The sequence below is a fragment of the Drosophila obscura genome, unplaced genomic scaffold (genome assembly GCF_018151105.1).
Source record: "Drosophila obscura isolate BZ-5 IFL unplaced genomic scaffold, ASM1815110v1 contig_4, whole genome shotgun sequence".
NCBI classification, from domain to species: Eukaryota; Metazoa; Arthropoda; class Insecta; order Diptera; family Drosophilidae; genus Drosophila; species Drosophila obscura.
The window spans coordinates 10,085,858-10,107,701 of NW_024542828.1; the positions used below are offsets into that span (position 1 = coordinate 10,085,858).

At 43.8% G+C, this 21,844-nt stretch overlaps 3 protein-coding genes across 3 annotated transcripts; 2 read left to right on the forward strand and 1 right to left on the reverse strand.

Moving 5' to 3' along the window:
* The first annotated feature begins 2,754 nt into the window (after positions 1 to 2,754).
* On the forward strand, positions 2,755 to 5,424 carry LOC111070170 (zinc finger protein squeeze). The gene is made up of 2 exons (XM_022360535.2): positions 2,755 to 3,324; positions 3,382 to 5,424. Exons 1-2 carry the CDS (start codon positions 2,914 to 2,916, stop codon positions 4,636 to 4,638), a joined length of 1,668 nt encoding a protein of 555 aa, XP_022216227.1. The 5' UTR covers positions 2,755 to 2,913; the 3' UTR covers positions 4,639 to 5,424.
* A 6,675-nt stretch (positions 5,425 to 12,099) lies between these two features.
* On the forward strand, positions 12,100 to 13,200 carry LOC111070037. The gene is given in 2 exon segments (XM_022360333.2): positions 12,100 to 12,854; positions 12,856 to 13,200. Coding segments are annotated over 2 exon segments (903 nt in total). The 5' UTR covers positions 12,100 to 12,221; the 3' UTR covers positions 13,126 to 13,200.
* On the reverse strand, positions 13,145 to 15,683 carry LOC111070035 (BRCA1-associated protein). The gene is made up of 6 exons (XM_022360331.2): positions 15,550 to 15,683; positions 15,241 to 15,294; positions 14,805 to 15,180; positions 14,570 to 14,740; positions 13,720 to 14,511; positions 13,145 to 13,660 (listed from the first exon to the last, which is right to left on the reverse strand). The coding sequence occupies exons 1-6, from the start codon at positions 15,599 to 15,601 to the stop codon at positions 13,366 to 13,368; spliced, it is 1,740 nt and encodes a 579-aa protein (XP_022216023.2). The 5' UTR covers positions 15,602 to 15,683; the 3' UTR covers positions 13,145 to 13,365.
* Between the last annotated feature and the right edge of the window lie 6,161 nt (positions 15,684 to 21,844).

A 21,844-nucleotide genomic window follows, 5' to 3' on the forward strand; every position in this document is an offset into this window, starting at 1 on the left:
GGATGATTTTAATATTAGATTGACGATGTTTGGAAATGGAATTGTTATATTTAAAATTCTAAATTCAATTAACTTTCTTGGCTCATAAAATAAGATGGCCAAATAATCAAATCAGTTCCTTCAATAACCCCCGTAAACCGAATTGTTAGCTGCTTTGAATTGCTCACAAAACTATCAAGTCTCAAAAGTTAAAACAATTTAGTTCCCGCAAAAATATTTGTAAATGGTAACTGTCCCCTCTGTCCATTGTTCTCCCCCTCCTATGCTGCCTGGCTTTTTATGCTCGCTTCCATTCATTCGTTGGTGGCGGTTTTTTTGTGTGTCGTCGTGTCTTTCTTTATCTTCTTCTTTTTTGTATTCTTCAAATATTTGCTGTTTTTTCGCACACATGTCGCCCCCAAGCATGGCAGAGAGAGCGAGAGAGCTAGAGAACGTTTTTGTTCGTTTTGCGGTTTTCACGATGTCCGGCTCGTAGCGTTTGTTTATGTTGCGCTCTTGCTCGCTCTTTGGTGCTTCTCTGGATCAAGGTATATGGCATGAGAAGGTGAGGCAGAAGGTTGTCTCTCTCTCTCCGCCTACACTTATACATTTGCCAATCTCCCGCTTGATAATTGCCACTAAACCTTCTTATTAGTATACCCTGCTCTAGCTCTTCTGCTCTCTTTTGTTTTTCAGCTGCTTGCGCTCAATTAATTTTCGTTGATTCGTTTTTTGTGTGTATTTGTTTATGTGAGTGCGTGTGTGTGTGGGGTTTTTTTTATGTATACTATTTTATATGCTTTTTTAGGCAGCGTGTGCTGCTTCTTTCCTCTCTTTTTTTTGGGGCCTGACTGACTGCGTCTTTGGGGCATTATCAGGTTGTGTGCGCTGCTCTCTGTCTCTCTTCCTCCCCCTTGTTTGTTGGACGCCACTTTTTTTGCAATTGTTTTCAAAAGCAAACACTTTTATAGGGTATTTACATTTTCCGTAATCCGCTGCCCCGTCTCCCTTTTTCTCTTTTTTTTGTGCGCAACAAGCAAATAGCGCGTCCTTTTACATTCCGCTTCTCCTTCCCCTGCCCTGCTTCCACTTTGGCCGCTGCTTCTGCTCCCGCTCCCGTTTCCTCTGTCATTGTCCAACGTCAGCAACGACATCAGAACCGGTTCTTTTGACCAGCGCGCAAAAAAATAAAAGAAAAGAACTCAATTTGCCTCTGACGTCAACACCCACCCGACCAAAAGGTCGCTAACAAATTATCGTTCAAACATTTTGAACTCTTATTTTAAAAGAAACGAAAGGCAATAAGTTAGTTATCATTTTAAAATGTATTTCGATAGCAATTAATGGCTCGAAAAGATATAGGGAGGGGTCTTAAACTCTACTTTCGTTCATCCATTCCTTAATTCTTTTTGAAGAATGGATTTCATTGTATTACAATTTCTGAAAATTTGCTTGAGAGTGGAGTTAAAGAGAGGCTTCGGTTAGATTTCTATCTTATCTTCTATGAAAATCTGGACAATCCAGCAAATTCCAATAATTTCCATTTCCGTTTCAGCTACAATAAATTTTGAGCTCTTTGTTAATTTTAAACAAATTTTGCGGAAATGGTAATGTACATTAAGGTTAATAATTTTGGTTGATTTTCCTCATAAATGCAACAAGTAGGGAATATATTATTATTTATTTATTAATCTTCATTCTCTACAGGCTTTAGGCCTAAATACTTTTTTTGTGGGGTTTGCAAACGTTATAAAAGGATTATGAAAAAATCAGTTTTTTAAATCAATTAAAAGTCATTTATCAATGACGGATATGCTGGTGGAAATTATCGTCAGAAATGAGTTGTATGATGGTGTTGGATAAGGGCGGAGTAATTGATTAAAAAGTACACCAGAAGTGAAAGGAATAGAAGTGATTAACTGTCAACTAGAAATACTTCGAAATTTGTGGATTAATGATTCTTAGAATAACTCGTATACTCTTCTTCAGTAGTTTATAGTATAGAATATTTTCCATTATCCCTTCTATTCATTCAAGAGATGTTCCTTTAAAATGTGCTTTCCCTTTGGTTTTTTTGGCACCCCATCCAATCATATTTTTCCCCCACTTATTTTCACCTCTTTTACATGATTGGTCCATTTATTGTTGCTGCTGCCACTCCCCGTGCCGACTCCCAGAAATGTGTTAAACTTGTAGTTGCATTAAATTTCCATCCATCGAGGTTGTTGACACGTTCCGTTGGCGCCCCTGACGTTTTTTGCTCCCTGTCCGAAAAAGAGAACCCCGATTCGGGTTTGGATTTGGCTTTCCATCTTGTGTTGTGGCTTGTGGCTGTGTTGTATGTGTTGTGTTGTCACCACGAAAACTTGTTGCCCCAAGCGCCTTTTTTGTTGATCTGTTGAAAATTTCATTTTCGCTTTTTTCCCCCCACTGGCATTGTTCATAAATAATTCTTTTGGAGCTTTTTTGCGCTTCAGTGGCAAGTTTTGTTGTTGTTGTGGCAGCACACAGAAGAACTCTTTGCGTTGGGGCCTATCACTGCACACGTTTTAATTCACAATTCACAAGCAATTAATTAATTCATGCATAAATATGTTAATGTGCAGAAATTAGTGTACGAAAGTGTAAGGGGAAGCAAAGTAGAATCGAAAAAGTAGTTTATGCCGCGTTTTGCAGCGTCGACAATAATTTCAGATTCAAGAATTACAATATTTTTGTACTTTCAGCAGAAAAGAGTCGGTCCCCCACCCGAGGAAAGAGTCAAAGTAGAAGTAGAAGTGGAGTGTCTCTTGTGTAAGCGGAGTCCAAGCTGCTCCAACTGTCGACTGTTGGCTGTCGATTCGCCGCACAATCGTTGGTGAGCTCTGCCCCAAGCTGGACGCACGCACCATCGCCTACCGCCCGCTGACACTTGGGGGCCATCAGCCGCCGCTTATGGCCGAATTGCCGACGGCGCCGAACGGCGTCTCAAGCGGCGACTATCTCCATCGATCCATTGACCAGCTGCGATCCCTCACGCACCTCACCACAGCGGATCTGCGCACGGCACAACTGGTCCATGACTACAAGCCTTTCAACATCAATGAGTTTCGTCAGAATGTGGTGGAGCGGCTGGACTACAGCCTGAAGAATGGTCTGGTGCATCACCAACAGCAACAGCAGCAGCAGCAACAACACCAGCAGGAGATGTTGCAGCAGCAGCAGCAGCATCAGGCACATCAGGAGCAGCAGCAGCAGCAACAACAGCAACAGCAGCATCACCACCAGCAGCAGTCGCAGCATCTAAAGTCCAGCTACAGTGCGCCAAGCTCTCCGCCAACGCCACACGAGCAGCAGGAGCAAAAGGTGAGTCCTAGTGGGATGCAGAGAAGAGCAGACCTAACCACTGGCCTTTCCTTACAGTACGATCCCAATAGATCGCCTCCGCGGCCGCTCATGAGCAGCGGCAGTAATGCCTCGTCGCCAGAAGATGATCGCAGGGGCAGCGGCGGAGGATCTGGCGGCGGTGGAGGAGATGGGGACCAGGCAAAGCCCTACAAGTGCGCCTCGTGCAGCAAATCCTTTGCCAACTCCTCGTACCTGTCGCAGCACACGCGTATCCATTTGGGGATCAAACCCTACCGCTGCGAGATCTGCCAGCGAAAGTTTACGCAGCTGTCGCACTTGCAACAGCATATCAGGACGCACACGGGGGACAAGCCGTACAAGTGCCGGCATGCCGGCTGTCCCAAGGCCTTCTCGCAGCTCTCGAACCTTCAGTCGCACTCGCGATGCCATCAGACGGACAAACCCTTCAAATGCAACTCCTGCTACAAGTGTTTCGCCGATGAGATGACGCTGCTGGAGCACATACCCAAGCACAAGGACTCGAAGCACCTGAAGACGCACATCTGCAATCTGTGCGGGAAATCCTACACGCAGGAGACGTACCTACAGAAGCATCTGCAGAAGCACGCGGAGAAGGCGGAAAAGCAGCAGCAACGGCACACCAGTCAGGTGGCTGCAGTGCAGCAGCATGTGCCATCGGGTGGAATCGGTTTGAATCTGCAGCGACAGGCAATGAATGATGTGAATGCCGCGTATTGGGCCAAAATGGGGGCGGACAGTGCGGCTGTGTCGCTGGCAGAGGCCATTCAGCAGCAGCTGCCGCAGGCGAATGGCCAGCCGTACGCGAACTTTGCCTCGCTCCAGCAGCATCAGCAGCAACAACAGCAGCAGCAGCAGGAGATGCTGCAGCAGCACCACCAGCGGCTGGCGGATACGCCTGGACATTCGCACAGTCCGCATGAAGACCCCGCCGGCGAGGATCTCGTCCTGCGGCAGACGACACCACAGCATCACCTGCAACAGCAACAACAACAGCAGCAGCAGCATTCACAGCAGCCCTCGCCTGGGCCTGGATCCTCGGCTTTCACTCCACTCAGCGCCACGGTGCCACCCTCACATCTTCAGCAGCATCGTGGAGCTCCAGCGGCCACGGCGGCCTACCTCTACCAGCAGAATGCGGCAGCGGCGGCCGCTGCCTTTCCCACGCAGCTCATTTCGCTGCATCAGATACGGAACTATGCGCACCAGCCAGGGGCAGCGGGACTCATCGCTGGCGATCATCTAACCCTGGGCCTGAGCGCCGTCCAGGCGGCCAAGGAGAAGGCCCAATAGTACAGGCCTCAGCGTGGCCACAAAAGGCAGCTACGATGACATTAGTTTTAGGTTTCAACAGGACCTTTAAACCGGGATGAATTTCCAGGAACTAAATGCGGAATTCATTCCAGTTTAAACACTCGAAAGTATGTTTACATTAGGCTTAGTTTAGGCACCAGTTCAAGGCAGTGCAGGAGCTGAAACTTCCATTTAGTATTAACCTTTGTGTATAGACTTCCAATCGCTTTAGAATCTGGAAAAGTATTGATTGCTTTATTCCACTGCTATAAATCTCACACTCCAAACGCCTCCAAACACTGCCCAAAAATAAAAACGAAGAAGAGCTGCAACACGCAGCTCCTCTCTGCCTTGAACTGCAAAGAATTTGAAGAATATAATATATTGTATAGGATATGCGTATCTAGGACAACTCAGGATTTTCAAGTATCGTTTAGATGATATTTTAATGACCCTCTAACATCTTTCTAGCTATAAGAAATCTCTCCAAAAAGTAAAGTTAAACTCTGATGTACTCGAAAAGAAAAGCAATAATTCGGTTGAGTAGATCACAAGTTTTTCGCAAGCCAATCCGATGATAGGAGCCGTACAAAGTACGGCGGATACATAATGTAAATCTTATGTATGTATATGTGTGCTGTACGACGTATCATATTAGCCATAAGCGAAAAACCCTAGCGATATTATCTTTATTTATCAAAACAAATTAGTTTAAGAACTAAAAAGTGTATTTTCTACCTAAAAACAAAAACAAAGAAAAGAAACGAATTGTATAATAAATTTGGAAATAATTTATACAAATAATTACCTTGAATGATCTTTATATGTTTTACCACAAGATTTGCATTTGCAGGGATGCGATGAGGATTCACTGAACCAGAAAACTGCATGATAATCCGCTTAAGAGAATTTCCTTTTCCTTTCTTAAGGGCAGCCCAAGGCGACATAAGACATGAGAGATTTATGTATGCCCTGCACCCCACCATATAATCTGAGTATCTCTAGAGGGAAATGGGAAATGTAGGGCTCAAGATTCTATGATTCAATGGTCGCAGCTGTCGTTTTGGTCAGTGGGGTGTTTCTTTCTTGTCGCTGCAACGATCAAATGATTGATGACTGATGACTGAATCTTGAAGTATTTTTCTTTGGCTGATCGAACCAGAGATTAATGATTGCGAGTTCTTATATATACTCGCACACAAATCTCTGTATGTATATTTATTGATGATAAAACTAGTTCATATGCTTCACACATCACGATTTGCAACTCGAATCAAGTGGGAAATCACTCGAAGACCGAGTGAAGTTCTTCAACAACAGAAGAGAATGGTAAAAGATTAGTAAGCTGATAGTGTATTCTACACAATGGAACATTTATGTTTTGAGCAAATTTCATAGCTAATTAATAAAACAATAAGTCACACACAATAAAACCAGTTTAAAAGTTGTTACAGGTGTTTTGTTTTTTTGCATCATTATTATATTTTCTTTATTTTTTTCTCACCGCATTTTTTGCACTAAAAGTTCTGTCTTCTCTATTTGCTTAGGCAAGCATTTGAATGGAATTATAAATAGCTCGGAAAAGTGTGTTAAAACACTCGCAGTAATTTGAATTTTATGACTCATATAAAAACAATATAAAAACCACCTAAACAGCTCGTAAAAATTGCCCTAAGAATGGGCATTGTTTGGCGTTGAATAGAAGACACCCACTAGGGGGATAAAGAGCAACCAGAAAGAGAGGTGAGGATGATAGAGACATAAACCCCTTGCTAAAAGGACATTGTCTGCGCTGTTTTGTCAACAAGCAAGGATATTGTGCGAAAATTCGGCACGATCCGATCCGACCTGATCCGATCCGATCCGATCCTCTGAACCCTTAACACCGACAAGGATCGCTGACAATAAACCAACAAATCATCGAAGGCTGAATTGGCAAACACACCGCAGAGTACAAAGACCCTGGATAAAAGGGCTCATCGATCGACAATCGACCATTTGGCAGTTTGTGCAAAATGCACAGACAAAAGGGGTAAAAAGGGGGGGAGCGGAGCGTAAAGGTATCGCGAATCTATGGCCAGACAATGTTTGCCAATAATATAATTGATAAATGATTTGATTTCTGCCAGGCGATCGCAGGTCGTCATCGATCATTGGGCTGCCATTCGAGCATTGGAAGAGTTGCGCCATGGCCCATGGGATCTCTCTCTCTCTCTCTCTCTCTGATTAGCATATCAATGCCTCACTTTTATAGATGCCCTAATGATCATGGGATTGTCTGCTGCCTGCCTGCAAGTATCTTCGGGGTGGCTCTTCGCTGATCTTCTCTCGGGTTTCTTTGGGTGCTGAAATCATCACCGAATCTCTGTCCGTTGTGTGCCTCATCAGCGCTTTGTTATGCTAACTATGAGAAAAAAAATGTGGCTGACAGGATCTATCCTGTCAAGGATGCTCGGTGCTGTCTGGGATCCTGGGACTGTCACTTTTACTTGCAGTCGTCTGGGGTTTGCTGATCGATATGATAATTAGAATGCAATGCCTGAGGCCAGGAAGGAGTTTTTGGTTGAGCGTGGCATCTGCTTGAGATATCAAAGAGATCCTCGAAGAGTACACTGAAAGAAGAAGAGTGCTACTGGTAAGGAGTTCGTTGATGAAAGAGGGGTTTGGGGGACTGTAGATATTTTTGAGAATTTATTTGATGATCATAGAACAATTCTGGGTACCAAAGAACGAATTTTCTTTCTTCTAGAGTGTACCTCTCCTCACTAAATGTGCCTTCATTTATTAGTTCCGCTTATACTCCAGCAGTTCCTTTGGCGTTTCCTAGCCAGAAATCCATACATCATCACGAATTCTGTACCACAAACCTCCTCCAGCTGGGAAGTTCGCTGCTCCCTATGTTTCTTTCAGTGCATTGCCCCTTAAAATCAGTTTCAGGGACAGAGCATTATGCAAACGACTTGCATTTGAATATTATCTATGCGCTTTCAATGCCAAGAGATCATTTCGAGGCCTGCAGAAAGGCGTCATCAAAGCCATCAATAGATTTATGGTTTCTAAACTCTAGAGAAAATCAAAACACACAGCCTGCCCTGCCCTGCCCTACCCTATAGAGATAGCAACCGATCATCATCAGGGGTTGCCGCCACACACAATAACATCCGGAGAAAGGAAAAGGATAGAGAAAACCGATTTCACCCCAGCGAAGGTTTCGGGGGCGCTTTGCATAAGAAAGGACTCGTCGAGGGTAACCCGTTCACGTATGGCATTTAGTCGGGGGTTCGGCATTCAGCAATTCTCTTGGATAAACTATTTATGAAATTACTAGACAATGCCACACAATATGCAGAATACACTCCACCGATTAGCCCATATATTGAGGAGAGGTGTGTATGTTTTTCCCATAACTTCTTGTTCCTTTGTGGCATTTGCATTTCAATATTCCTGCCAGTCTTTGCCAATTTTTGTGGCTCTCTTTGTTCGCTCTCTTGTGCTGTGCTCCTCAGGCTTTGTTCGATTCTAATAAGGTGCGATATTGTGAAATTTGATGCGATTTTCGTTAGCTATTCTTCCAGGGTACGAGCTATATTCATATTTTGCACCCTATCCCTGATCGATTCACTCTGGGGTTTCGCACTTTCAGTGGATAAACGGATGAGAGGGCACGCTCAACGCACTCTCTGCTGTCTATTGTTGAGGTTTTTGTTTCTGTGCTCTTGTTTGGATTGATTCCCCTTTATCATATTTCGATTGTTCAGTAATTGATACTTGAGAGAGAGAACATTGGCATATTGCCAAAAAATAAAAGTAGGTTTGTGGCATTTTAATTAAACGTTTTCGATAATGTGGATTTGGGGGTAATTATTGAGGGATTGAATGGGTATTAATACACTTCTTATTGCTGGTTTTAAAAGGGTTTTTCTGGCATGTTTTGGCAGCTCTTCTTCGACTAAGGAAGTCATTCTTCATTTGAGAGCAACAACAGATGTTGGAGAAAGGTGGAACATTTTCTGGGATTTTAATATATATATCATTTCTTTCTTTCTACCTTTTCAGACGAAGCATATTTATATTATGTAATCATTTCTTGACAGAAGCAAATCATAGTAGTATCCCAATCAATCCAATACATTTATTCTCCCACCGTTTGAAGGGCCAACAATTTCCCTGAGTCCTTTTATTCAGTCCCTTTTTTTAGTCCCTATTCAAATGTGTTTGCCATTCAATTAAATATTTTTTGCTGAACTTTTTTAGATATTAAAGCCCTGCCCAAAGGGCCCATCAAGTACTTAACATTGTTAACATTTATTCAAACAAAAATCACGAGTTATTTGTACTACAAATGAACGCCCTGACAGCCAACACGTGTTGGACAAATACCGACTAAAAAAAGCCGACAAATACACAATAAAAAACACAACAAAAAACTAAAAAAAAAAAGTAACTGCGTAATTGAAAGGAGCATAAAAGATTGTATCCCTTGAACAGGAATCATTCGTTATCCGCCATAAAATGACGCAATAACAAAAATTTAATTAACATTTTCGCGCCGCCTTTTGTCAAAAAAAAACTACAGAAAAAAATTAACCAAAAAAAAAGGATAAAAAACTACAGTAACAAGGCCGATCCTTTTGGCTCAACCCAACGACAAAAAAAAACTTGTCACACGGGATTTCTTTCAGAAAACAAAAAAATTACGCGCCAAAAAAAAAGCTGGAATCGCTTCAATTATAAACGACTTTTTTCGGTAGTCAAGCATAAAAAATTTCGGTATTCAAACCAAAAAAAAAAATGGGTTAAAAAACTGACAAGGGGCTGGAACCTGATGGGCTCTATTTTTTGTGTCCTTCGGGTGAGCAGAGCACAAAAAATCACCCAAAAAAGTATGCAACGGCGGGCATTTGGTTACCTCATTTGAATATTTGGCGCTGGAAATTTTCTCACGATTTTTTTCTCCGTTTATGTGTGTCTAACGTCTACCCACAGCTCAGGGGTGACGATCAAGGATAAAGGAGTCTCGCACACGGCACACCACCCGGAGACACACAAAAAGATGCAGACATCCGCAAGGCAAGCCAGAAGACAAGAAGTAGAAAAAAAATCCGGATTTTTTGCCTCATTTCCATGCGGAAGCGTTTCCTTAACGATCTTTTCGAAAAAAGGGTGAGTGCCGTGAACAAAAGGGGCCCAAAGGACCAAAGGATTTCCTAATTTATGCACAACACGTTCGCGGATCGGACGAAGCACCTCAAAGGGTTGCATGAATGGCTGGCTGATGATCCTCTGCCGGGATACTCGCATCTGGGCATCGCGCATTTGCATACATGATCATCAATGGAAAAACGGGGTGCGGGTCAAACATAATTTTTCATTTATCATCCGTAAAAAAAGCAAAGACCTAAACGAAAAAAAACTCTAGCTCTTTCGAACAGAAAAATACGTGAATTATTTAAATTTCGTTTTTTTTCCTCGTATTTCTTTTAATGCGCAGGGCCAAGGTGTCCTATGGATAGGACTTTTCCTTTTACTTTCGCTCTACTCAAGCTGTTTGTCTGGGTCAATTTTTCTCCCTCCATGCAGTCAGCCGCGGGGCAGGGAAACCACCCCAAGACGGGAGTCTAGTCTGGCACATCCTTCTGGGGTTTCCTAACGCTTCTTCCTTTTGTCGTTGTCGCATATTTGTTTATCTATTTAACATATTCGGGCTTTGTATCCGTGGCCTTTGGAATAAAGTTTCTAAATCAATATTTGCTCATTAGTCACATTCAATAATTTAAATTATTTTAATTTGCATGCGCACTGAATGGCAATAGAAAATGCAGCAAGGGCAGCTGTGGAATCATCAAAGGCCAAGATATTTTATATGCTATAAGTAAGTGAAAGTATCATATAAGACGAGATGAATCGTATCTGAAGGATTTTTGATTGTATGCTGTATTTTTTTTATATCAAAATCGATCTATATTTTCCTCTATTTCCTGTTTCCTTATTTATAAACTTTTTTAAACCCCATCAAATTCAATGAATGAACTAATCCCCAAGCATTATATGATTTACCTTTTTGGAAATCGTTAATTTAAAGTCTCATTTTAAGATAAAAATCTCTGCCCACACTTTCGTTTTAAAATGAAATGATCTTGCCTTATATATAAAAAAAAACCCCACAACAAAATGCATCTTAATTTAATCTCAAAATACCAGCCTCATCTGTGCAGAATTAATCAAATTATACCCTATCGAGCGATAGGCGACTTCGAATCCATCAAATTCCTTTAACTACGATCTACACAATGCAAAAATTATGCAAAATTTATTCAATTCGCCAAAAGCGAAGGTTTTTGCACAAGCAAATGGAAAAATTTTATACACGAAGGTGTTGGTTTTTTAAAATACAAAAATTAATTAAGTTACTTAATTACAGGTACAAGATGGACAAAGTCCGTGTGCCCCTTTTACCCCATCATCATTCTCTTTCGGGGGGTTTGCTAACAGGTTGACTTGTGGCAAAAAATAAAATTTTTGGATAGGTTCAGCGATTGGAAGAGAAGTGAGAGGGAGCATGAAGTAGAGAGCGAAGTTCGGATAAGCTTTAAAGGCGAATATTTGGACGAGTTTGTCATTCGAAATTGCGGGTACCCTATTTGTCTATATTTATAGCATATTTACATGCATTTATATTGGAAATTATCTTGTGACTTTCATGCAGGTATTCTCTCCACTTTCCTCTCCTTTCCATTTGCCAGGGTATCTATCAGCCCGTACCCCACAATCTTTTGGCACACTAAAGTTTTTGGTAGTAGAAGCGACAGATTGATTGATCGCTTGCCAATTGTAGACGAACGAAAGACTGAAAGACAGAGAGAGAGAGAGATTCCGAAAGATGGCTGAGGTAACAGCGGCACCGGTAGGGGGAGTGGGGGGTAGTGGGGGGAACCCATTAAAAAAGTTTTATTTATTTATTTCTTGGTGTTGTTGGAGCTGGTTGTTCATAGCCAAAAGTGAATTAAATTTATATTTAAGTTCTTTATTTGTTTGTCTGTGCATCGTCTGTACGTCTGTACGTCGGTGTGTACGCAATTTAAGTGAAGATTCGGTGCTGGTTGGCGGTGGGGGTCTAGTCAAACCGGTTCGACTTGTAGTTGCTTTTATTTTTGGAGTCTGTAAGTCTTTGCTGGCGGGTTGAATGCTGGTGAAGAGTGTGAGGCACGGGGCATGGCATAAATTATAGTATACGTTTCAGTATGAAAACTATTCATAACGATTGCATCAATTTTAATGGGGAAAATAGTGGGGGGTTGTGAGTGAGGGGAATGGAATAGATTTATGAGTTACCATTACAGAAGGTGTTCTGGCAGATGTGAGAGGAGTATGAGATGTTCCAGCTGCTATTTTCCTTTGGAAATTCTAACTTTTAGAAACCCTTTTTGTAACTAAGCAACCCCTAGCACATATACTGCCATAGTCATAGTCATAGAACTATTTCAATCATACCCATAAAAACCTTTCATTCACAACGAACTATTCCAAAATAAAAACCCCAAACTTTTGCCAACCAAAAGAGTCTGTAAATTTTCGCAATTAAAATGCTAACAGAATGCAATGAGGAGCTGCCCAATCCTCACAAGGGCTGCCTGCGGGAGATGCTCAACACTTTGATCATCAGCGACAATGATGTGAAGCGGCTCAATACGCAACTGCGGAATGTGCAGCTGGAGATGAAGGCCGAAATGGCCAAGATAGAAAGGTCCAAGTGCGCTGGCGATGAGAAGTCCACGAAGCCCAAGGTCTGCGAGAGTGAGGAGGATCTGACACAGTTTGCCGAACGCATCGTCAATCTGGATGAACTGAAGCTGCACTACACAAAGAAGAGCGAGGAGCTGCGCCGCCGCCGGGACAACATAATGATGTATGCGCGCCAGTGCCTGAATGCCTACAACGAGGAGAAGTGCAAATTCAAGTCGTTCCAGGAGAACACCGTGGACTACATCAAGCGCACGGCTGCTCTCTCGCAGGACAATGAGGTGGTCAAGAAGTGCGAATATGACATTTGCCAGATGAACAAACGATTCGTCCGTGAGGTGGCCCATCTGAAGCGCTGCGAGGGGGAGCTGCAGCCGTTCTTCAAGCTGCTGAAGGACTCTGATCCCAGGGCCTATTGCGAGTGCTGCTGCTTCAAGGAGTACGACTGGCTGCCGCAGGGCAAGAATCTCGGGGTTGGTGGACACCCTGGCCGACGAGATCAAGGCGACAATGGGCCAGCAGCTGGTGCGCGCCTTTGCCCAGCTGCATCTGCACGAGCCGCAGGATCCGCGTGCCTTCATTGCCGCCTATCTGATGAATCTCGATCGCAGCGAGCAGGAGATGTTGGAGAAGCAGACCCTCATCCAGGAGGCCACAGAGATCTGCACCAAGGAGCTGCCCGATCCCACATTCCAATGCGAGAACACGTGTCCGCCGCAAGAGAAGCCCATCGTAGAAAATATTTAGATGCACTTTGAACATTATTCTGTTTTAATTCACACGAAAAAACACCATGAAATACAATTTGGAAATTCTCTCTTACTTTTTATCGCTTTGCTTCCACAAAGGAAATCACATTTAGAGCTGTTTTTTATGCAGGGGGGAAGGGGCAGCCTTCAGCGTGGGTGGGGGTGGGGGGATTAAACATTACATTTTAAATACATCAAGATACATCCAAGCTGCTCAGCTTTATTCACGGATTAAAGTCTATTTCTTGCGACGATGGTTGCGACGCGTGCCCGGCTCGGGCTCCTTTTCGCCGACGCCCGTGATTGAGGCACCGGCCAGCTCCGAATTGGCCATCTTGCCTTGGGTGTCCAGAAAGAACATGACATCGCGCAGCTGCTCCTTTAGATCGGTGACTTCTGCATCGTGTTTGGCTTTGAATTCCGTGTACTGCTGCTCCAGGGCCTTGTATTTGACCAGCCAGGAGCTTTGATTGTCCTGCAGGGCCTTCGATAGCTCACGCTCCTCGTTTAGCTGCTTCTGGACATCCTTTAGTCTGAAATGGAGCACAGATTATGACCCCATAATACTCTTTGGAAATGCATCTGCCCTTACTTGCTGGTATGCTGCGCCAGTTTACGCTCTAGATTCTGTTTCTCCTTTTGCATGGTTTGCTGCACCTGCAGCAGATCAGTCACCTCCGACTTGGCCTCGCTGGCATTCACCTTAAAGTTCTGCCACTCCTCTTCGAGGCGCTCCATTCGCTCCTCGTAGTACTTGCGCTGTGTGTCCAGCTGCGAGGTCAGCAAATAGGTAAACTCCATCTGCATCGAGTCAATCTTCTCCTCGCGCTCATCCTTTTCGGTCTGCGAGGCCACCAGCTTGCCGTCGGACTTGTTCTGGAACAGACGGTGGACGAAATTATCGCCTGCGTAGTCCCACACACTGGAGGTTCCCAGCTGCATGGCAAAGGTGTGATTGGTGGCCCTGTAGTGGGCGGCAGCGTGGCCTCCCTGATACCGACCGCAGCCCACATGGCCGCAGATCAGGCAAATCCACAGTGAATCGGTTCCCTCGCACTCCATGCAAACGGAGTCCTCCATCAGCTCTGGGGTCTGCACATGCCGGCAGACGGGGCAGGTGGAGTCGCCCCACTTCATCAGGCAGCTGGCATGAAAGGCATGATTACAGAGAATGGTGAGAACCCCATCCACGCTCTCGTCCATGCGCTCCAAGCACACAGGGCAGGTGGGCAGCTCGGTGTGCCCCACGGGCGGCAGTCCGTGCTCGCTACGCTCCACGGCAGAGACCCAAACGGCATGGCACAAGGAGTCCGGCTCCAATGAGTTGTACGCAATGCCATTGTAGGACTTGTAAAACTCCAGGGCCGATTCATTCGAGCGAAATCTGTGGGGCATTAGAAGTTGTATTACAATGCCAGAGATATCTAAGGATTTGGACCCACTCTAGGAGCACCATAAACTGATTGGGACTGCCATCGCGTACGATCTGGACATGCTTGATCTCCGCATGGCAGGGTGCTATAAAATTCAGCAAATCATGGCAGTTGAGAGTGGCTGGCACGGCCAGCAGGCAGAGTTGATTGGATGGGGCCTCCTTGGTGGCCTTTCGTTCACTAACCGAGAGAGAAGAGAAGAGGTATTAAATGGCTTAATAAAACACGCAATGACTGCTCCTACTTCTTCTTGTATAGATGGATGAGTCCCTTGGTCACTTCCACAATCGGATTGCCCGAAAAGTAGCCAATCTCCAGTGGAAAGTTCGAGTTTGCCTGCACGCCACCAGGCTGTGACTCATCGCCGCTACGTGGTGTCGTCTCGCGCGAACTCCCAGCCGTGGGGCTGTTCACATGCTGCAGTGCGGCGGACCAGTTCATCTTCCTTGTGTCGTCGCCCTCAAACTCTTCTTCGCTTTCGCACAGTTCCTTTGTCCAACGCTGATTCGTGTACGTTTCGATGATGATGTCGCGGGACTGTCGCAGTCCACGGTCCCGCTCGCGCTCCTTTTGGACCCGTGGATTGGTTGGATGCTCTGCTGATACGGCGCCTTCTTGTTCTGTGAAGGGACTTATAATTATTGCGAAATTTATGCGTTTTCTTTGTTCGGGTCATTTACCTGCGTCTGGCTCCAAATCGATTTCGATTTTGATGACACACAAGGAAATGTTTTCTAGCATTACACAGGCATAATTTTGATCAGTTTAAATGCCAAAATATATGGGAAAAAGACGATTTAAATTGATATTTTAGTTTTTTTTTGTTTTTGTGCAGAGATACAGCGTGGCCGTGTAAAAATCTTTAGAATATACCGCCTGACCCTCACAAATATACCGAAATATACATTTTCATTATAAGAATATACTATAAATATACTGACGAACACGAGAAGGTGCGCTGGTTTTTACCAACACTTACTGCTACATACCGGGAAAATAGTCCATTTGAACGGACATTCGGTTTACCAGCAGCAGCAACATTTCGAGTTTTCACAATATATATTCTGATAACGTCTGTAAAAGTGTTGTGATTCTTTTAATATTTAGACGACAGTAAATTTAGTTAAGAGAAATGAGTAAAAAAAAAAACAGAACAAATCTGGCCTACTCTCAATTTACATAAATTCGTGAAAAAGCCCTTTGAAAAGTTGATTAATTAGGTAAAGGAATTAAACTGGATTTTGATATGTCCCACGGCGGTGGTCGCTTACAACTTGTCGGCTTTCCGCCACCCAGCCAACCAGCCACCCATTCACCCAACCTCCTTCCAGCGACCAAATGTTCGTCGTTTCGCTTCGGGTAGGCTGCCGAGGCGTCTTGGCCAAAAAAATACAGTTAGTACGTACTGGGAGCTACTCGGAGGCGGACGTGTTGCCGCCAGTGGTCTAAGCCGTGACAAAAACACGTTTACGAGACTTGTTCGTTATTCCACGCGCGCGTAAATCAAGCCCCAAAAGAGAGCCAAAGCGAACAGCAAAAAGAAGCAAGAGCAAAACAAACCAAAAACAAATAATAAAACGTGAGTGCAGTAATGGATAGTGTAGCTGTAGCTGTCGTTGTTGTTGTTGTTGGGGATAGTGTAACCATGAACTGGTCGTAATAAACCCAACAAATTGATTACAATACACTGATCGGGGGGGTCGGTGTGCGGTGTGCGGTGTGCGGGATTCGTAATTGCAATTACCAAGATTGAACCACAAAAATACATTTTGTATTTGGCGGCACCCACACGCACTCACAATATGCGAGTATGAAATGTGCGGCCATCGCAAGAAATCAACCTATTGATTTTTGGCATTATTTATTAATGGTTTCAGCAATAAAATTGCTTACAATATTCGTAACGCCCGTCAATCCTGCACACATCCTAACATACGCGTGTCCCGAGCAGTTGTGGGGCGGTACCTTTACGTGTTTCAAAACGTCACCTCATTCTCGAGGGATTTTTGCAGCTGACAGTGCTGCCAAGTGGCAGGAAGAAGGAGACCTGCCTGCCTGCTTTCCTGTCGTCAACAAGTCTATCAAGAGCACGTTTGTCATTTTTGTTGCAGTCAGCCCACAGGCCCCACCCCCCGTCACCCCACCCCACTTGTCAGTCTATCTGTCTGCCAGTGTCACTGTGTCTGTCTCTCGGTCTGAGTGTGTGGTTGTGTGTGTGAGTCACTTTTCTGTTTGCCAATTTGAAGTTTTGTTTGAAACTATATTGTCCCCACACCCATACCCATCTCTTTTGCACCCAAACTAACCCGCTTTTCGCTGTCGCTGTCTCTCTCTTTGGCGCTCTGAGCACTTTATCATTTTCATTTGCATTTTGTCTGCTGCTTCGCGTCGCATAGCGCAAAATCAATTGTTGTATGTAATAAACGCCAGCGCGAGAGCTTAGCCAAGCGTGGAGCTGAGCTGCCAACCAACCAACCAACCAACCAGTTTGCTGTAACACTGCAGAAAATCGGGTTTTATTTTTACATAAACATTCTGGATCATATAGATTTGCAATAAAAATGAAAGGAGAACTGCAGTAGCCAAAAAAAAAAGTTTCGTTGGAGTTGGTATTCAGAGCGGAACTAGAGTGTAAATTGCATTCACTATCTGAAGGGTTGGTTTTCGGGGGTTCATCTAAAACTATTGCTAAAATTTAAGTGGAATTAGTTTGTTCATTTTTGGGAATTTAGTTAATTAAAGGAGCAAAGTTTTCTGGCTCGAGTTCAAATCGTAGCGAATTAATTTGTCTCTTGGCAAAAGTTTAGTTCGTTTTCAAGTGGGAGCCTCATGCCAGCTGCCATCTGTCGTTCTTGTAAATTGTCTCCTTTAGCATTAAAGGATCACTTCACTTAAATTACAGCTCTAAGAAAAAAGATGCTTAAGCTGAATGGATCCCATGGGTAGCTCTGTTAACTGCAGCCCTGTTGCTGCTGTTACTGCTGTTGCTGCTGTTGCTGCTGTTGCTGCTATTGCTGCTGTTGCTTTATTCAAATTGAGTTGTTGTTTATTCATGCATTTGCTGCACTTCTCCGCGCTTTTATTGTTATACCAACACCCACGCGCAAACATAAACACTCCCACACACACACAAACACAGACATTTGTGCACACACATTCATTCATTCAGTCATGACTGCAGTCATGGGTAGTCCCGCACCCCGCCACATAACAGGGTTGACTTGTTTGTCCAAGTGCTATTATTATAAGGTGAGGTTGCGATTCCATTTCAGACTCTGATGAGTGAGGATGCTGCACATCATTAATAATGATTGAAGAGCGCTTGCTGCCTCACCTTTTATGTCTCCCTGACATTTCTATGCTCTCTGCTCTTCGCTTCTCTCTTGAAAAGCTCAAGTGTCTGTTACGCTTAAATGTCGGCTGGCTCACAGTTGCATCTAAAATGACAGACTCACGCACACGTGCAGACATACTCGTACATATGTATGTATGTAAAACACTTACACATGTTTGGCTGACATGTGGCATTTTGTAAGCATACATATATGCATATGAATATACGAATATATGTGTCTGTGTGGGTGTGTCAATGTGTAGATGTGGTGTCTGTGTTTGTGTTTAAAGTGCACTTTCACTTTTTGTGACCGCCACCCGCCTTCTGCTGCCCCCCGCCCTTGCGCCCCGCAAGCTGCTAAAAACAAAAACTGGCAAAACGACAATCATGAGCAAGCATGTTGCTCTGCCCCCCCGCTCACACAGCTCTGGCTGGCTTTTTCACTGTTACGTTACTCTCTTCCTACAGCTCTGGCTGTGGCTCTGGCTCCGGCTCTGTCTCTCCCCCTCTCTCACATCTCTGGCTGCCTCTTTCACTCTCACTCTCGAAAAGTTTGTGCTGGTGCAAAAGAGCAAGAGGAGGAGGGGATATGTTGCTGTTGCTGCTGCAACGAAGTGCAACCGGTTGAGGTAATCATGTTTTGTTGCCCGTGTTCCAATTGCCATTTCCAGCACAGTAACATAATCATAGAAATGCACAGAGAGTGAGCGAGGGGAACAGAAAGAGCGGAGAGATATACATATGTATAGATAGGGGGGGCTGGACTGGGAATGGGCCATGGAGAGTGAGCGAAACAGCAGCGTGGCTTGAGCGTATTATAATTAGAAATGGAAATATGGCTTTCGATCGATATTGCTTGTAGCCATGCACGTATGACACTTACTTTCGTTTTCACATATTTTATTGATAGATAAATTGCGCCAGGGAAATACATTTGCATACGTGCAGTGCCATTTTCTATGCTGCATAATATTCATATGTAAATGATTCAATTGTAATGCATCATTTTTATTTTTACTGTATTTTTGCGCTGCCTTTCTATGCGCTGTACATGGATGGCATTCACCTAGCAAGAAGTGCTTTTGTGATTATTTGTTAGTTTTTTAAAGGTATTTCTAGTGTTCTCTCTGAGTCTTTCGTTTTACAGCTATCTTTCTGTTCTTTGGTAATTATTTAATCCGTACTTTTTTGTTTTTTGTGGTTTTTGTTTGCCTTTTTAAGTGTTTTTTTTTAAATTTAATCTTACCTTCTGAAAGATTTATCTACTAATTAATCGAACTAATTTTTCCTCTGGCAGGAAGATTCAGCTTTATCTTTACTCAATACTGCATACATAAATAGTTTTGCAGACCCATCTGCACCCTTTTAACGTGGAAATCCAATCCCATACGGTTACGTTAATGGGGTGTGGGAAAACCACATGAAAAACATATTACGCATACGCATTGCCTTGTAACACATTCGAACTTTTTCGTTTTGTATTAGATTAGCGGCGAAAATGTATTTTCCATGCACAATGTTAGCCGTATCAATGAACATCTGCATATGAATATGTGAAACCCCCAATCAAAATGCAATTAAACGGAATTATAGTTTAGCCACGAAGCGAAAACAATAATTAGATGGCGATTGGTATTGGCATTCAGAGGGTGAGGGTGGCGGAGAAGGGCTATCTATAAAGCAGACAGACATCTGGCTGTTAGCTGTTAGCTAATCCACTTTTCCCTCAGTCCCTGAGTTCACTCTGGCCCTAATCATCAAGCGAAACTAATCCAATCTGCTGCTCTGTTTGAATTCATTTTCATGCCAGGGAAAGTGCCTCCGAGTTGATTGATTTGGTTGGTGCAGAGCAAAACCTAGCTTCTAGGACTACTGCATGTGGAATAGATTTTTTCGCCCATTTCGCCATCCATCAATGTCACTAAATTCGGGGGCGCAAGGCGAACAGCAAAACAAGAGATTAAATACGAAGATTATCTTTTATTTTTTGGAACCGAAAGAAATTAAAGAACAATTCGTAGAGCTTTAGCTCTGGATGAGAAATTAGCGAAAATTAAGGGATGAGTTTTAGGCCAAGAAAAGCAAAGAAATTATAAAGCAGGAAAGGCAAAGCCAGAGTAGCATTAAAGGCCCCAAATTGCCTTCAAATGGAACTCTCTTTGGCCATCATTATTCGAAAAACAATCGGTTATAAGACCCTGAATCTCTTCTCTATGCATATATCCCACATCCAACTATGCCACAAAAAAAGCAAATGCACACAGTGAGTAAAGAGGAGAGAGGAAGAGGAAGAGCCATGTAGAACAAAGCAAAAAGGGCCACAAATAAAAGAGTGGGAGAGACAATCAATTCAATAATCCAAACAGCAATCAGTATGCATCCCAGACTCGACTCGACTCCACTTCAATTTCCATTCCGCATTGGCCTCAAACTCGGTTTGCATTTGCTTCGCTTCGCTTTGGTTCGCTTTGGTTCAGGGTAGCTGTCAGTCCCGGAGTCCTGGTGTATCCATGCACCACCTCACTCTGGTGCACACCTAATAAAGGCTTATTTACATATGAATGTCCGTACACGAGTGCCACGAGCGTAAACTGTGTAAAAATGTGAGACGAACCTCATTTTCAGTTGGCATTTCACCTGACATCTGACTGGAAGGGTGCCGCTCCTATGGTGCTACTTCTGATGATGCCATTCCTGTGACATCGCTGTGACCCTCTGCCATGACAACAAGTGCCAATCTTCCTGGCCCCAAAACACTGTGCAGAGTGGGGCATGTGGCTGCTGCATTCATTTGTTTGCGCTCTGGGTCGCTGCTTTTGGGGCAGGGGGGAGTATGAGAGGGGGCCTTTTGCATTCAAGTGCATTCCAAAGTTTTGTTGTGCACTTTTCGCAGGCCATGGAGAGCACACTCCTCACTGCTGCCCCCTGCCTGTCTCTTCTTTACATTGCCCCGCTTTCGGAAGCTCTGCTGTTGCCGCTGCCACCTGCTGCGTTGTCATGGCAATTGCCTTGCCACTGCACCACGTTGCGTATACGCGATGTGCACGCTGCGCCGCGCCGTTAGACTAACAAGCTTTGCTTTGGTTTTTTTTCATTTTTTAAAGGCACGCTGCCATGCCTATTACCCTCCCTTGAACAGCAGAGGATATTCAACTATTTTTTTGTACTCTTTTTTGAGCGTGTTTGAGGGATTTATTTATTCTATTTACTAAAAAATTGATTCATTTGTGCAAAATTATTTTTTAGAGTTCTATCTAGCATACTTTCCTGTTTGATTTTTTTTTTGAGAACAATATCAGAATGAAGGCTTTGGGAAGACTTTTCTTGTACCATTAATCTCTCGAAATTCCAGAAAATCTCGCAGTTCAAATTACTCTGAAACCTCAGCTTTCCTTTGCTAATGAAAAGAGAGCATTCACACTTCGAGTACACTGGCTTCTGACTACCCTTTCCTCTCCCCGTGCATGTCCCCGTGCATCGCTCGCTCTTGTGGATATTTGCATTTGGCTGTGCGCTTTTTCGGCATTTTCATTCTCTACAAACAACAAACAAATCAACTTATTTGTCTGTTTCCTGCTCTTTTTTTTTGGTTTGGTTTTGTTTTTGGGCTACCCCTCACTTTGGCACTTTTCTTGCCACTTTCCGCACCCCTTCCCCTGCCTTCCCCTGCTGCTGTTGCTGCTGTTGTTGCAGGTTGTTTGCTCGGCACTGATTGAGTGCCACACACACTCATGCAAATGCAAATGTGGTCTAGCTTTGACTTTGCCCAAAAAGTAGAGTTGATTATGGGCCCCCCCCAAAACACACACAGAAATAAGATTACACACCCGCAAACAAAAGGGAGTGGGGGGGATAAATGAGCAATTTAGACAGACCTTAAACGGAATTAGTTTCGAAATTCGAATTTAGATTATCCGTAAAATCCTTGGGGTGTAAGAGCGAGCCGTCTC